The following is a 17420-nucleotide window of genomic DNA, read 5'->3' on the forward strand; positions in this document are numbered from 1 at the left end:
AGAGTATTGCTGTAAGGTGCCTATAATGAATTCCCTCGTCACAGATTAATAACAACTGGTCACATTTTAATAAGTTACTGGCCAAGTGGGATGGGAGTGGAATTCCATACTGACTAGTGAACAGCTCCTGGTCTTGCTGTTTAACCCTATTACCATTCTTTGTAACTGCTCACCTGAATTTCCACTGGTTTGTACATTCTCAGGTGTTCATGCTTGTAAAAAGTTGCTGGGAGGAAGATCCAGAGAAAAGACCTGACTTTAAGAAAATTGAGAGCACTCTGGCTAAAATATTCAGGTAAGCACTGTGTTCCAAACTCCCAGCTACTTGGAAGCTGATAGTTATAGGTGTAGTCTGAGGCAACATGATTCAATCAGTGAAAAAACAGGGCTCACTGACTGGGCCCTTCCTCATCCTTTGACAAAATGGGAGGTGTGGGTGCGTGAGAGAGATGATCACTCAGAGCCCAAATTATTACATTTTGTAAATAGGGACTACCCAAGTGTCCAATAGTGGGTCAGATATCCAGGTTTCAGGAAATTTAATGAAGTTGGACATTCTGGGGATGAGATGATTAGAAAGTTTAGGTGACTTGTTTTGGTGAGATTAATGGATTCAAAGTGACCACAAAGTGAGGTGATTGAAAAGATCAGGTTACCCAGAGTAAGATAATTATAGGGTTTGAGTGAAATGACTTCCCTGCCATACCTTTTCTAATCTAGTTATTTAAAAGTCCCAAGCAATGGGTTTTCAGCCACTTCCCTTCAGAGCCTATTTCACAACTTTTAAACCTATCCCCATAAGTCTGTCCCACTAGCCGCTTGCTTATATTTTTATTGCTCTTCTCTGAACTTCTTCCAGATTGTCATGATTGTTCTGACAATGTGGTGTCTGTAACTGAACACAACATTCCAGATGAGGCCACACCAAAGAAGTGCAGGAAAATAGTTAGATTCGCCTCCGGGGGTATGGAGGAACACACAATTCACGCCCTACAACTGCAGCGGCAGTTGCATTAGAGGGGGGCTTACCTTAGAGGTGGTTCCACTGCCACCTTAACATGGATGTTTTGCTTGGGGAAAAGGCAGTTTTAAAATCCAGCCAGATTTTAAAATCAGAATCCGAATTATTGGATCTTCCAGTCATCTTGGCCCCATCCACTTCATGGGCTGCATCTGCTAGCTCAGGACCCCCAGTGAAGCAGAGATTATGACTGGCTTGTGCTATATCATCTTTGCTTCTGGCAGATGGTCCACTGATGGGAGTCTTCAGTCCAGGTCCCACCAGTGGAAACCTGCAGATCTCAATGAGTGAATGTGACCCACAGCCTGTTTACTTCCCCTTTTGGTGATAAGATGCCATTGCAAAGGCAGCACAAAATTGCATTGGCTTTTTTTGGTGCTCTTTCCCACTGCAAACTCCTGTCTAATTTGCTGCCTCCTATCACCTCTTGCTCCTTCTCAGGATTCTCGCTTTCCACGGTACTCTCTCCCATTGAATATTTGTGTCTTGGGTTATTTTAAAAAAAGAAAAGGAGTACTTGTGGCACCTTAGAGACTAACCAATTTATTTGAGCATAAGCTTTCTTCATCCTTTTCCCAACCTCTGTTCCCAGTAACTACCATAGTCAGACCAATGAAAGCTACATGGATACCTTGATCCGGCGTCTGCAGCTGTATTCCCGGAACCTAGAGCACCTGGTAGAGGAGAGGACGGAGCTATACAAGGCAGAAAGGGACAGAGCAGACAGGCTTAACTTCATGCTGCTCCCACGGTGAGTGTTGACCAGCAGGGGCTTCCATGCAGTAGGAAGCGTTCAATATTGACTGTGAAGCCCACTGGTGTGTAATGCATCAGAATCATTGTGGGAGGCTCCAACCACAGTGAGCATGAAGGCGTGAATAATACTTACTCCACAGAATAAATTGTAACAATTCATAGTGCTTGCCTCCAGATCCAGGTCAGACAAAATGGGCTAAATTATTCTGTCAGTTATAACAAGTGACTAAAAGCAGAATTTGGCCCATTTTCTTTCTTTTTTTCCCTATGATTGGCATTATCACCTTTCAAATGAGCTGTAGAACTGAGGTCCTGAACTTGTAAGGTGATTAAAGATCCCATGTTTTTATCATTTAGCCTTTACTGACTGTTAATGCACATTAGGACACTCCTCTCCTCTTGAGGTGATGGATTTGGTTTGATTCTGCAGGGCTCTGATTGAAAATACTGTTTTGCCCTCAGACTATAATATTCATGGCCTGGTTGAACTTTATAATGATTTTTTGTCCACAGCTATTAATACAGTATCCCCAACATGCTCTTTCTTACAGTTTTTTCATCTCCTAAGACGCCGTGGTTTACAGATGACTTGCAAGAGGGGGGCAAGTGGGAGTGACTGCTAGAGCACTTGAGGAGGAAGTTTTGTGCTAATTAGACTAACTGGGACATTAAGAACTTTTACAGTTTTATGCCATGGCTGTGCAGGAGGCAAAGAAAGATTTGTTTGTGGAAAGCTAGCTGAGAGCTAGCTGGCTGAAGCATCATAGACATAAGATTGAGGTTATGTTAGCGGGTTGAGGGAAAGTATCAAAAGAACTTGCAAAGATTATATCAGATCCCCAGATGGAGGGATAGCCATTTATGGAACATGTTGGTAATATGGGTGTTTTGTTAGACTGACGACTGCTCCAGGGTGCTTTGATAGAAGCTATAGCCAATAGTCTTGTATCTGGTGAGATGAATGGGACAGTTTCTTTCAGATGCAGGCAGACCTCACCACCGTTGTTCATGCTTCTGTCACCTTTAGCCTAGACTACTTTAATGAGATAAGATCATTTGGAAACTGAAGCTGGTGCAGAATGCAGCTGCCTGCTTATTGAGTGGAATGTCACACTAAGAGCCTATAATGCTGGTGCTCTGGGATCTGCACTGACTGCCTGTTGGTATCCAAGTGGAGTTAAGGGTTGGGTTTCACCTATAAAGTACTAAATAGTTTGGGACTTGGTTGCCCATGAGACCACCTCTCTCCCCAAACTATACTGCTGCAATTGTGTTCAACAGAAGACCTTGATAGAGAAGAAATGGGGCTGTCAACAGGTCGTTCTCTGTGAAGCCTGATCTGCTCTGGATCATGCTTCTCACCTGGTCTGCCAGATTAGCTAGCTTTCCAGAGAAGCTACGTCACAGCTTGTCAGGAGCAAGGCAACTTGTGCCATATGCCCTTTGCTAGACGAGTCACAGTTAGTTGAAATTAATCTAAAAAATGGCCACCTGGACTTCTAAACTCTCAATAAAAATGAAGAGTTTGTTGCATGCTTAAACTGAAGGTGAAGTCAAATTGTGAGCCCCTGACCTGGGTGTGGATGCTGTGAGTTAACGCTGGGGAGCTGCTCTCCTGCCCCAGCTTCCCCCGCTCTTAGCAGAAGCAGACAGGTGAGTCTGATTGCCTACTGCCTCCTCAGGGCTCTTCTAGCGGCTGAAGGACCAAGTTTTATTGGTCCTGCCAGTACCAAAGCCTGAGTGGCTTCTATACTCATGGCCAGTGATGAGCTGCCGAAATCTTAACAACAGGATCCCTCCTTGCCCCACGAGGGGGTCGTTGCTCACCCCCGCCCCCCAGGACTCCTGCCCCATCCACCCCTGTCCCCTGACTGCCCCCAGAACCGGGCAGGAGGGTCTTGTGGGCTACCATAGTGGGTGCCCACCCCACCCCTAAGAGCCAGAGGCACCTGCCGGGGGGCGAGGTGGGAGTCCCAGTGGTGCTTACCTGGGGCAGCTCCCAGGAACCATCCGGCAGGTCCCTCTGGCTCCTAGGGGCGGGGGGAGCGTAGCTAGGGGGGTAGCAGGGGGAGCGGCCGCTCCCCCCACTGATCACATCAAAAGTGGCTCCTTAGGTGCTGACAACTTGGGTGCTCCAGGGCTGGAGCACCCATTGGGAAAATTTGGTGGGTGCAGAGCACCCACCGGCAGCTCCCCACCCCGCGCCCGTCCCTAGCTCACCTCCGCTCCACCTCCTCCCCTGAACGCACCGCCTCGCTCTGCTTCTCCGAGCCCCCCTCCCCCGCCCCCGGCTTCCTGCGAATCAGCTGTTCGGCGGGAAGCCGGGGAGGGCAGAGAAGCAGGCCGCAGCTTCCCACTCAGGCTGAGGGTGGCGGAGATGAGCTGGGGTGGGGAGCAGTTCCCCTGAACCCTGCCCCCCTCTCCCCCCAGGTTACCTGCTGCAACGCGGACAGCCCTCCTCGCGCCCGCCCCCCCCCCCCGCCCCAGCTCACTTCCGCCTCCCTGGGCCTGAGCGGGAAGCCATGGCTTGCTTCTCAGCCCCCCGGCTTCCCGCGCGAACAGCTGATTCGTGGGAAGCCGGCGGCACCCACAAATTTTCCCCTTGGGTGCTCCAGGGCTGGAGCACCCATGGAGTCAGTGCCCAAGGTGCCACTTTTGGCCAGTTAAATTTAGAAGCCCTTTTAGAACCGGTTGTCCCTTGCGGAACAACTGGTTCTAAAAGGGCTTCTAAATTTAACAACCGGCTCCAGCTCACCACTTCTCATGGCCCCTCTTTCCCAGGAGACACTCTGCCTTTGGGCAAATTTTTCAGGGTGGTGATGCCTCCAGCATGGGGGCAGGGAAGGCCTGGTATCCCCCATCACATGCTACAGGGTCTATTTGTAGATGAGGTGGATGGAAAAAATGAGAGCAATGTAATTTATGCTTGTATTTGATATTGTGATTTTTATTTGTTGTGAAGACACTCAGAGCTTTAAATGTGTGTCTGTTGGTATTAGAGTTATAAATCAAAGTAAATTCATAAACATAACTGAATGTCACTGTTTACATGAATGGGGGTGGGGGTCAGTGTTGGTGGTCCTAACAAATTCCAACTTGGAGAATTATATTCTGCTAACCTAAAATCAGCCTGCAGTTTCATTTGGAGAAAGTCTTGGTTCTTTCTAAAATGGAAGCATTGTTTTTTGTTATGTGCTACTAACAAGTTGCCATATTCTAACCCAGAAATTATTGTATTTCAGTAGTGGATGAAATAATCCTTATACCCACAATGTGTAAAGTGCTTTGGGATCCTCCAAGATGAATGATTCTAGAGAAACATAAAATTATTATCATAAAAGGTGTCTACCATTTTGAAAGTTCTCACTTGCAGTTTATTTACAGATATTCTCTAACACTCATCCTGTATTTCTTTGAATCAGAGAATCAAAGGCTGCTTCCACCTCTCCTCTGTTCTATTTCCCTCATCTACCCATCTCAGCAGATGGTAAATTTGCAGGGCTCCCAGTTCCCTCTGCACTCTACTCTTTCTGATTCCCCATACAAGATCTTTGGGGAAAATGTATAGCAGAGAGGGAAAATGTGACATTGTTTGCACAGACAGAGATTCAAAGTTTCAACAGAGTTTGTCAGCTACCTAGGAACTGCTCTGACCTGCCAGTGCCCAGGAAGTCCCTGTCTAAGGCTCCAATTCAGCACATCACTTAAGCACATGCTTAAAGTTAAAATTATTTGCTAAATCAGAGCCTTAACGAGGAAGTACCTGCAGATGCTCAAAAAAACCCAGATCTGATCTAGAATTAAAATACTATTTAATGATTTAAAAGATGGGAGAAAAAAATCCAAGCTTGGTCTACACTTAAAAGTCAGGTTGACATAGCTACATCAGTCAGGGGTGTGAAAAAAGCAACCCCCCCCACCCCACCCCACACACACACATAGCTGTGATGACCTAATCCTCAGTGTTGACACAGCTATGCTGATGGAAGAATACCATTGTTTAGGGAAGTGGTATTCCTAAACCAACAAAAAATCCCCTTCAGTTGGTGGAGGCTGCGTCTACGCTACAGGGTTATGCCAGCATAGCTATGGCTATTTAACTATGCCAGTATAGTCTCTGTAGTGTAGTTGTACTCCAGTTTGTTTTCTGTAAAGTGTGGTTGAGTGGAAAAGGGTAGTATTGTGGCATGCCCTTTCTGATTCACTTGTAGTTAAGATTTGTAACTGAAATATTTACATTCATCTTGCAATAGATGAGCACTTTCTATCTGATGCATGTCTCACCATGACCAATAAAATAACTGATCTATTTGAATGCTAATGATGTTTAAGAGGGTTGTTTGCCTAGAACTGGCTAAACCAGTCCTCCTCAGTATATCTAGGTGTCACATCTGAAAGATTTACAGGAAGATGCTAGAGGGAAACCTGTAGGTGCCATGTGCAAACAGAGGGCTAAACAGTCTGAAGATAATTTGAAACATCATGGATTCCCAGACTTCATGTAATCATTATACATGATGATGGACATTCAGACTGACTGATTTAAAAACTAGCTTGAGGAAGGAATGAGGTCCTTGGGAGTACAGTGAACAAACATTTCACAAAATGAATTAACACCTATTTTTAAGATGACTTTTCAGTTAATTAGGTGACCTAACCAGTGAATTTTGAATGTAATGTTTACATATCTTTAGCTTCTTTCATATTCAAGGATCCTGAATTTTTTTACAAGCCTTACAAATGATATATATATGAGAATCAATTCACCTTCTGCAGAAATGCAGCCACCTCTGTGGTGGCATACAGCAGCAGTTTCAACAGCAAACAACAACGCTAAGGTCTTGTCTTACATAGGGAAGTTAGTGTAGAGTAAACTAGGGTGTGAATTTAAAGCACACTATCTATTTTGCTCCCCGTATAGACACTCTTGTTTGCACTAAAATGGTCTTTATGTGCTTTAGCTTAATATACTTCCAAAGCCCTAGGATGTGAAGAATGACAGACTGCCACTGACAACTGAAACAGGAGTGGGACTTCAGGGAGGCAGAATGTAATTAACCAACGTGGAATTTGGCCAGGATACCAAGCCAAACACCCCCAGTCTTGTCAAGAACAAGATGTACAGAGAAAGTGTATGTGTACAAAAGAAAATTGAAAACTGGATTCAACTTCCAAAGCTGTCAGATGCTCACCAGACAGATTGGAACTACGCAGAAAGCAGTATGGCTATGTCCACACAGCCCTGCAGTTTGCACGATGAGGGTGTGAATTGAAGCACACTCTAGTGTGTTCTGCTGTAACTTCTCCATATGGATGCTGCGGGCATGAACTAACTACTTCACATTAACATAGTCCTCTTTAAACAGGACTAAATTAGTATAAACTAGGTACCTTTTAGATTGCATCCACAGCAGCCACACAGGGGAGTTATAGCATAGCACACAAGTGTGTGCTGCAATTCGACTATGGCCCATAGTCAAAACTGTGGGGCCGTGTAGACAAGCCCTGTGTCTCCTTTGCTTTAGTGTGCACAATTCCACGCTAGAAACTTGAAAGCAAGTCTTCGGAGGAGACTGCCTGCCTGATACATTCTTGTCTCTGGATTTTCTCAGTTATTATGTATAGGGAAGCATAGGGATGCATAGCATTTTACAAAAATATAAGAAAAGTCTCTTTCCCAAGGAGTTTACAATCTAAATAAGAGCTCATAATCTAGAAGGCTCTAGTAGCCAGAAATGCTAGCGTGTCTGACTTTCCAAGTGCCCGTTGAACTCATTACCAGAATGTTGGTTTGTTTACTTCTATTTCTGGAACACTTACGGCCGACAGGTCTAGGAGGTTGAGTTGTCCTCTAAAGCAGAAGGTATATTTATCTCCATTTCCCTTCCACCTTTCTTCACAGGCCAGTGGTAAAATCTTTGAAGGAAACTGGGCGGGTAGAGCCAGAGCTGTTCGAAGCAGTCACCATCTATTTCAGCGACATTGTCGGCTTCACCACGCTATGCCAATACAGCACCCCCATGGAAGTGGTGGACATGCTCAATGACATCTATAAGAACTTTGACCACATTCTCGACCATCATGATGTTTACAAGGTGAACAGAGCCTCACTTACACTTAAATAATAATCAGGATACATAAAACATCGCAGTCAGAGTAATTGGGAATAGAATGTGGTAACAAAGGCTCAAAACCAGTACACTAAGTAAAGACAAATGAGAGAAGTACAGGCCAAGATTACGTCTCTCTAATGTGCTTCACATAGCTCTTTGTAAATGGTTTTTGATACCAAGTGGTCATAGATTCATTACCTAGAATGCTGTGTACTGAGCACTTCACTACCAGAAAGAGGTCATCTAATTGGAAGGAATTTGGCAACCCTGCACTGCCAAAGAAGAGATCAAGAAAATGACTCTAAAAGCCCATTTCCATCTGCAATTTATATGCATCTTCTAGTAAATGGGAATGGTAACTGGTAATTGTGTTTCCACAGGTGGAGACCATTGGTGATGCGTACATGGTGGTGAGTGGCTTACCAAAGAGAAATGGCAACCGCCACGCAGTGGACATCTCTATGATGGCACTGGATATCCTTAGTTTCATGGGATCCTTTGAATTACGACATCTTCCTGGCCTGCCTGTTTGGATTCGCATAGGGATTCACTCTGGTATGGGGTCACGGCATGTGAATATGAATGACATAGCTATTCTATCTAGATCAAAAAGTAAACAATGGTTAAAAGAGCTCATGCCTCATTGTTCATAAATTGATTCTCTGTGAAGACTGTGGTATAGCATGACACAACTGGCCAGAAGCACTGTCAATTGCCTTCCTCAAAAGCGTCAGGTATAAAAGACCATTGTTAGAGGAAAGGCGGTGGACTTAAATAGACCATTGGCTTGCTCCCATTCCATTTAACAACTCCATCTCTGTGAGGTTGGTAGCTGAGCAAACCAACCTCTGTAGTTCCTTATGAGATTGATTTCAGAGTAGCAGCTGTGTTAGTCTGTATCTGCAAAAAGAAAAGGAGTACTTGTGGCACCTATGTTCAAATAAATTTGTTAGTCTCTAAGGTGCCACAAGTACTCCTTTTCTTTTTATGAGATTGAGTTGGTGACATTATACCCACCTGAGTCCTTAGAGACCTTTCCTCCCCCACTGAAAAGCAGACTTACATTAAATGCTTTTGAGGCAAATGTTCTCACCAGGCCCACTTGAGAATCAGTTTTTGATTTACTTTATTAGAATGGTATTGTGGATAATCCAAAGAACCCAAGTACTTGGGGAAACTTTCTTTTTATTTTTGCTTGTTTCAGTACTCTGTTGTTTATGTCCATCACAAGAGAAGGAATATAACAATTCAGTTATTCGGGAAGGCCCTAAAGACACCAACAGAAACTTCTCCATAATTAAGTTAATTCTTTCCATCCCCTGCTTCCAGAGCTGACACTTAGGAATTATGCTAATACTTCTGCATTTTTGTCTGCTCAGAAATATATTCAAATAGTATGAATAGTCTTTTAATATATTTAATATATTTTACAAGCTGAACAGAGACAGGCCTGGTCTACAGTTGGATGTGAGACCTCCAGACACTGTACAAGGTGATGTAGATAGTGCTTTCAATCACTGCTGACCCCAGTGCCCCTGCTCTGCTGCTAGAAGTGCCATCTTCGAGATGAGACCACTCACCCACTCCAGGATACTAACAGATAACTCCCATAGTTATGATGGCATCATGCTAATTCCTAAGTTTCAATTTCTTTCAGCCACGTCTGAGACCTCAAGGGCTTCTCTGAATCCCCATGGAATAACAGCCTCTCTGTCTTCCTCTTTCCTCACCCTGTCTTCTGCTTTCAGGTCCATGTGCTGCTGGTGTGGTTGGGATTAAGATGCCTCGTTACTGTTTATTTGGAGACACGGTTAACACTGCTTCAAGGATGGAATCCACAGGTTTACGTAAGAATTGAACCTCACCTCTCTGTGTAATCTGACATTAGGCTAGTTGTGCATTCAAATCTAGAGTTCCTTCTCCAGCCAAGAACAACTTTATCATCAAAGCATAGACGTTTAAAGATAGAAGATCAAATTTTCCATTCCTCCACTCCACCCTGGAAAATACAGGCCTATTCCTAGTTCTTTTGCTTCCTAGTTGATGAAGGGGGTAGGTGGCTGGCTGGCTCAGTTCCTGTGGAACTGGTGATTTTAATGCTGCTGAGATTTAATTTAATTTATTATGTTCGGGCGCCTGGTGACTTGGATAGGCATCTTTATTATATAAATATATATAAATAAATATCCCACAATCTAATAGTTTTGCAACTAAAAATGTTTCCTGAGATCCAGCCTAAATTTTCTTCCCTTTGCTCAGTTTCTTCCCATTCCTTCCCCTTCTTGATATTTACCCTGTCCCCCTACCCCACAGATACTGTTATCACTTCTATCCTGAGGCATTGGCTGGTCTAGCTATAATTATTTAGTAGTTTTAGTCTTTCCTTGTATATAATGTTATGTGACGGAGTAGTTATTTTTGGGTTCAACAATATATGGGTAGCATTAATGTCATTTGCGCACAGAATTAGTCCTAAGACATCAGTGACAATTAGATACACCTCTACCATAGCACAGGTTTTCACAGAAAATGAATATGTTCATGCGTTGTTTCTGAATCAAACATTTGTTGCTTGTTTGTTTATTTTTAGCTTTACGGATTCATGTAAGTGCATCTACTATCGCCATCCTGAAGAGGACAGACTGCCATTTCCAGTATAAAGTGAGAGGAAAGACTTACTTGAAGGTAACATAGACCATGCCTACAAACACACAGGAATGAAATTTTATCTAAAGGTATCACACACCTGAGATGTTCACCTATCTTGGCCCTGGTCTACAGTATGAGGTTAGGTCAAATTTAGCTGCGTTAGGTCGATTTTATAAGCAATGTGGCTACACAACCAACCCCATTCTATCGACCTAAAGGGCTCTTAAAATTGACTGCTGTACTCCGCCCTGACGAGGGGAGTAGTGCTAAAATCGATCTTGCTGGGTCAAATTTGGGGTAGTGTGCAGATGCAGCGTTGTGCAATTTGATGGAATTGGCCTCTGGGAGCTATCCCAGAGTGCTCCAATGTGACCACTCTGGACAGCACTTTCAACTCTGATGCACTAGCCAGGTACACAGGAAAAGCCCCCAGGAAACTTTTGAATTTCATTTCCTGTTTGTTCAGCATGGCGAGCTCAGCAGCACAGGTGACTATGCAGTCCCAGAAAAGCAAACAAGCTCCAGCATGGAGCGAACAGGAGATACTGGATCTGATTGTTGTATGGGGAGAAGAATCTGTGCAGGCAGAACTCCGATCAAAGAGAAAAAATTGTAATATATATGCCAAAATTGCACAGGGCATAGTGGAGAGAGGCTACACCAGGGACACAGAGCAGGAGAGCAAGAGAGACGTATCTGTTGGCAACACAGCCACAGGGTGATGGAGACACCCCTCTAGAGTTAATATAGCCATTGAAAAAGCATCTGAGACAAAAGTCAAGGCAACGCAGATGTCTGGGAAGTACTATAGGTGAAACATATCATTGGTAATAAAAATTTGGCGAGGAGGCAGTGGTGAATGGGTATGGTGGGAGAGGCCTATTAATTTGCTCACCTTTGCTTTGTTACATTTATTTGTTTCAGTTTATAAAATTTGATAGGTGCCAATCCTATGCTCTGGGTGCCTGTTAAATACAGTAAGCAAAGATAATAGAACAATCATATAATACAGTGCAACATAAAGCATATAAATCATATATTGTGCCTATCTAATCCCTAAATTGTGCTTCTCTCTTCTCTGACATATTAGGGCAAAGGAACTGAGATTACCTACTGGCTGACAGGGGTGAAGGACCAGCAGTATAATCTCCCAACACCTCCTTCCGTGTAAGATGTTCTTTATTTGTGGGAAGGGAGAAACGAAACTTTCAGGCCTTGCACTTCAGCCTTCACCAAAAGTGCTGAAGTGCACTTCTCCCCTCAGAATTTTTAACTTACTATACTTTTTGGTATTCCTTGGGCTCATGTCAAGGACACAGCAGTGTATGTGCATATGAACACATGCAAGTATACATAATAGTATTAGTTCTGGGATTGCTAATAGGCTTACATACTTTACTGGATCACGGCCTTGGATGGGAGACATTCAAGGAAAACTCACCAGAAAGGGGTGTTGATTTAGTAGGTGCAAGTTCAGATTGGGGAAAAAGAGTGGTGATACTCTCCCAAGCTTTATCCCCAGTCCAAGCACCAATCACTTGTAACACTAAAATGAGATGCCAATCACAATAGAATGTGTGCAGATTTCATTATGTAATTTCCCTTCTTTTTTCTTGTATGATTTGATCAGTAGTGAAACAGTTAATAACATTAACATTAAACTGTCATCATGAAGCTTCAGACTCAATACCAAAATGAGATGAATGAGAGCAGTTCACACCTCTTAGTTACCATTTGAGGTTGTCTGCTGACTCAGGCACCTCTTTGTTGATATTGGGTTCTCATTTTGAAGATTACCTTCACAGGCATAAGGTCTAGAGACTTAATTTTTAAAAACTTCTAAACAAAACTTCAGTTTCTGGAGCATAAGAGAGGAGTTACCAGGAAAAAAATACTAGGTTGATGTCCTGGTTTAATCAGACCCAGGTAGGTAACAGTCTTCCTTTTGAATTGACACTCAGTCAGTTTCCAAAGTAAAGGGGTGTGGTGACACTGAAGTGCTGCCTTTCAGAAGTGACATAAAACTGAGTTCCTGACCACTTGTGGTAATTTTAAGATGTACTTTGCTCCATACAAAGGGCATTAGTTCCAGTGACATGATCAAATTCAAGTCTGGCTGATTACATTTTTCCAAATAGTTTCAGTGAGATATGGAGTTCTTCTTCACTTCCTATCCTAACCCGTTGTGTAGTGTTGCTGTGTACTATTTATGCAGCTGTTGTGATCCACCAGCTGTTGTGATCACTTTAGATAAGCTATTACCAGCAGGACAGTGGGGTGGGAGGAGGTATTGTTTCATATTCTCTGTGTGTATATAAAGTCTGCTGCAGTTTCCACGGTATGCATCCGATGAAGTGAGCTGTAGCTCACGAAAGCTCATGCTCAAATAAATTGGTTAGTCTCTAAGGTGCCACAAGTACTCCTTTTCTTTTAGGTGGGAGATTGTGATGCTAAAGCAAACTTCCTTGGCAGAGACAATAACCCATATTGTCAGGAACAGTCACAAGTAGATCCTGAATTGGATTTCTATGTCCACTTGAAATAGATTGTGGGCAGAATCAATCTTATTAGTATATTGAGGGCTTCTGGAAAGATGGTAGGATAGAATTGTCTAAAAATGGCTTGGGAACTGAGGATCATAGTACCTGTATTGCATGGGTCACTGAAATCTTTCCTCTCCTGCTATTTCCAGGGAGAATCAACAGCGATTGCAAGATGACTTAGCAGGGATGATAACAGAGTCTCTGGGGAAAAGGCAATCTGAAGGGGTCCTGGTCCGTGAGCCTTCCCGGGTGGGCAGCTACCGAAAAGGCACCCTAGAGTACCTGCAGTTGGCCACCACAGAAAATTCCACCACCTATCTGTAAAACTGGATGTCTAGTGTGACATAAAAACCATGTACAGGCTATGGAAGATACTACACAGAGGCTGGAGACTGGCACTCTCAGGGAGAGCTGGGGGAAAAAACGAAACTGTTCTCTCTTTGGGAAATGTCTCTACCACTTGCTTTTTATCAGCGAATCAGATAGACCCTTTGCTGTGGTGCCAAAATGTAGTTGCCTCCATGCTTGCTGCATCTTCCCAATCACCTGACTGCTTCACCCATGCACATCCACCCTGATCTGGGGAAAGAGAAAATATCCATTTGAGACTGAAAGATAATTGTCTAATATTTTTTTTAAATATGATTGGCTGTTCAATGACCCATTTCCCAAAGTCTTCTCTGTAGAGTCTTAATTTATCGTGATTTAAAACTTTGTGTTTAACTGTCAATTTTTTATTTGGAAAAAAGTGCCTGTATATATTTTTGAAAATATTTAAAATGTATGTAGATATGGACCTGGATATTTTGCAATTTTGTAATTTCCCCACTGTATATTCTCAAGTGTTTTGTTTAGTCAAATTAATCTAGCTCAAAAAATGGTGCCTCCACTGTTTCTCTAAGGAGAATATTCCAAAGTTTGGATGGTTTCTGAAGCATATCTGAATCTCTTGGGTCTACAGAATTAAGTTGGAAATCTTGCAAAAACTGGCTCTGTCATAGTATTTCGCTACTTCTGCTTCTGGCCCCAAAACCAGAAACACATAAACCACTGCAAACATTAAAAATAAAACATAACGGAACATAACATAACTTAAAGAGTTTCTTTTCAACTTTTGGGTGAAGTTTCATGGGTGAGCATTTTGTTTGGATTTTATCTGAGCTGGCTCAACCATATGCTAAAATCAACACTTGATATTAATTATCCACTTTAGCAAAGAGACAAAATACAGATGTGTAACAGAGGAGACAACTGGCATTTCACTGAAGAAATAATCACTAGCAAGCAAGATTTTGGCAAATGACTTTCTCTACATAAGTGGCTTTCGAACTGTGGTCCATGGACTTGTAAATGACCTGTATGCAAATAGTTGTCTGCAGGGTTGCTTCTGTAACAGTAGTGAAGCATTAGTCAGTATTCAAACAATGAAGCTTACTGCTTGAGCTGTCATTCAGTCTAGCACCCTTATTGTTGGAGACCCCAGAGCATGGCCACTAGTTAAGTTAAAAAAATAAAAGGCCATAAGGGTCAAGGAAGTCTCCCTGCTGTAGGCCTAAGGGCTTCTTTTCAACCTCCCTTAATAAAACTCAGGCCTGGCTGGTTTAAGTAAGCTCTTTTGCTCTTAAAATAATGTTGCAGCCGCAAATAATGCCTCATAGTATAAGGCTTGCTAATGCCAAGTTAAAAATAACAAAAAAAAACAGCTACCAAGCCAAACAAAATGTGCTGGTTGTTTAAGTTGCTAAAAATGCTTATTAAAGGTTGCAAAAAATAAACATTATTATAACCCATATAAAACAGGCAAAGTATTTATGCAAAGTTTTAATTGGCTAATGTGTAGTGCAGTAGCATTAAAAAATATAAAAGTGTGTGTAATAACCTGCTCTAATGTGCAGGATTTGAGATTCTATTCTCCCTGTACCTTGTTTGCAGCTGCAAATAAACTTTCTGCTTCTCCACCCCGTTGTGTTTATTGGGTAACGCACACTGGGCAACAAACCCCTGCTGTTGTTTGCCTCTGGCACTGGGTGCCGGCAACAGCGTTTGGAGTCCCTGGGTGGGCGTAAGGCTGCAATTTAGCCTTGCCCGAATCCCTTCCGGCGGTCAAGGATTGCAGCGACAACCGACGCCCAGCGCGCACCGGTGAGTTCATCGGGGGCCTCAAAAAAAACGCAGTACCTCTATAATAACAATAAAAAAACAAAAATAAAAATATCAAAAAAACCCAAATCATCCTACCCCCAAAACCCCAAGTAAAAATGCGGGTAAAAAAAAAAAAAATTAATTTTCTAGTAAACTCTAAAGCAGCACAAACTGCTATAAATCAACCCCTTCAGTTGCCAGTAGCAGACTCCCTCACTGTGATGGGCGCCACAAGCAAAAATACCAAGCAAAGCTCTTAAAAAACCCCGAGGTCACGGTGCAGCCTTGTCCATCCCTTAACCCTGCCACCCTCTTACCAAAAACTAAAAAACAAAAACATAACTATTTAAAAATCATAAATGCCCAATATTCTAGCCGCCCAAACTTTAAAAATGTGCCCCTCCCAAATGCAAATTATAAGTGGTACACTAATAGTAGCAGCATAGTAATAAATAAGCAAAAAAAAGCGGGTTATGCTATTGTAACCCTCAATAACACCATAAAAGCTAAAAGTTTGCCCACTAAGACCTCTGCCCAGTTGGCTAAGCTAGTGGCCCTGACCCGTGAACTCAAACTGTCCCCCAAAAAAAAGGGTCAATATTTTCACTAATTCCAAATATGCTTTTGGTGTGCTGCATGCTCATGCTGGCCTGTAAGAACAAAAAAAAATGCTAACAGCCCAAGGCTCCCCAGTCAAGTACGGGCCCCAAATTCTACAGCTTCTAAAGGCAGTGCAACTCCCCTTGGAAGTGGCAGTAGTACACTGTAAGGCCCATCAAAAAAAAAAAAAATCAAAATATAACCAGGAGTAATGCCAGGGCATATAAAAAGACAAAGCATGCTGCCACCCTGATGTCCCATCAAACTAAAAACACCTATATGCATGCCCTTATCCCATCAGTAAGGGAGCTCCCAACCCCTCAGTATTCTTAAAAAAAAAAACCAGCTAGCTAACAAACTTAATCTCCAAAAAAAAAAAAATGGCTTCATTCCCCAGAAAAAAAAGTCCTCTTACCAAAAGGCCTAATCCTGCCAATATTACAAAAATTACATTAAACCACTCGTGCTGGCAAAAAGGCACTTATCCAACTAATAAAAAAGTACTTTATAACCTCCAGACTCAGACCCCTGGCTGCCCAGATACAGGCAAAATGCCTAGTCTGTCAAAAAAATAACCCCCGACCAAAACACCCAGTGCCACCAGGGGCCCTGGAACCCACTCCAGGCCCCAGACGGGTGTAGCAAATAAACTTTACTAAGTTTCCCCAGACCCAAGGGTTCAAATATCTCCTTGTCATAGTAAATAAATTCAGCAAATGGCCAAAAGCCTTTCCATTTCGCAATTGCACTGCCAAAACAGTGGCTCTCAAGTTTGTTAAAAAAATCATTCCTCGCTTTAGACTTCCCCAGTAAATAAAATCTAACAATAAAACACACTTCACGTCAAAAATCGTCCAAATCATCTCAGACGCCTTACAAATTCCCTAAAAACTCCATACACCCTAAAAGCCGCAAGCCAGTAAAGTAGTAAAACAAACCAACCAGACCCTTAAGCAACATCTCTCAAAAGTATGCCAAAAAGCCTCCCTACGGTGGCCTAATGCCCTGCCCCTAGTTCTGCTCCTCATCCGTGCTCTCCCAAAAAGTAAATTAGGGCTCAGTCCCTTTAAAACTATATTTAAAAAAACATGGGTTATAAATAATACACCAGTTGCATCAAAATAAAAATTAAAATTAAAAAATGGGTTTCGGTCTCAGTATATATATTCCCTGTCTGCTGTTCTTTTGTCTCTTCACAGGTATACTAAAAATTCCCAGCCTCTACCCTTGAACTCACCCATCCACTCCCTGCAGCCTGGTAATTCAGTGCTCGTATGTACCTAAAAAAACAAGCCCCTCCAAAAAAAGTAAAAAAAACCCTATACCGTCCTGGTAGTCTCCCATATGGCAACAAAAGTAAAAAAACACAAAAATTAAATTCATTATACCTAGCTAAAAGCAGTGTCAACCCCCCCGCCCCCGGCTGAAAGGTAAACTGTGCATTCAGCCCCCTCCACTAAAAATCTTAAACTAAAATTACTATTCAAACGGCAGCCCGCCGGGAAGGCAAAAATATAAATAAAAAAGCATTCATCAACAAACTAAAAAAAATTGGCTGGGCTCTTTATTTTCTGGTTAAAGCCTTTCCTTGTAACT

General features: G+C 42.7%; 1 protein-coding gene across 1 annotated transcript in view; it reads left to right on the forward strand.

Moving 5' to 3' along the window:
- GUCY2C (guanylate cyclase 2C) overlaps window positions 1-15030 on the forward strand; it is a 61809-nt gene extending 46779 nt beyond the window's left edge. The window contains exons 18-25 of the mRNA XM_073327304.2: window positions 204-295; window positions 1614-1772; window positions 7680-7872; window positions 8271-8445; window positions 9639-9737; window positions 10481-10575; window positions 11630-11706; window positions 13232-15030. Coding sequence (XP_073183405.2) covers window positions 204-295; window positions 1614-1772; window positions 7680-7872; window positions 8271-8445; window positions 9639-9737; window positions 10481-10575; window positions 11630-11706; window positions 13232-13406 — 1065 coding nt within the window. The 3' untranslated portion in view covers window positions 13407-15030. The remainder of the gene's footprint in view (window positions 1-203; window positions 296-1613; window positions 1773-7679; window positions 7873-8270; window positions 8446-9638; window positions 9738-10480; window positions 10576-11629; window positions 11707-13231) is intronic.
- The last annotated feature ends 2390 nt before the right edge of the window (window positions 15031-17420 follow it).

Source organism: Lepidochelys kempii, chromosome 1, assembly GCF_965140285.1.
Source record: "Lepidochelys kempii isolate rLepKem1 chromosome 1, rLepKem1.hap1, whole genome shotgun sequence".
Lineage (NCBI taxonomy): Eukaryota > Metazoa > Chordata > Testudines > Cheloniidae > Lepidochelys > Lepidochelys kempii.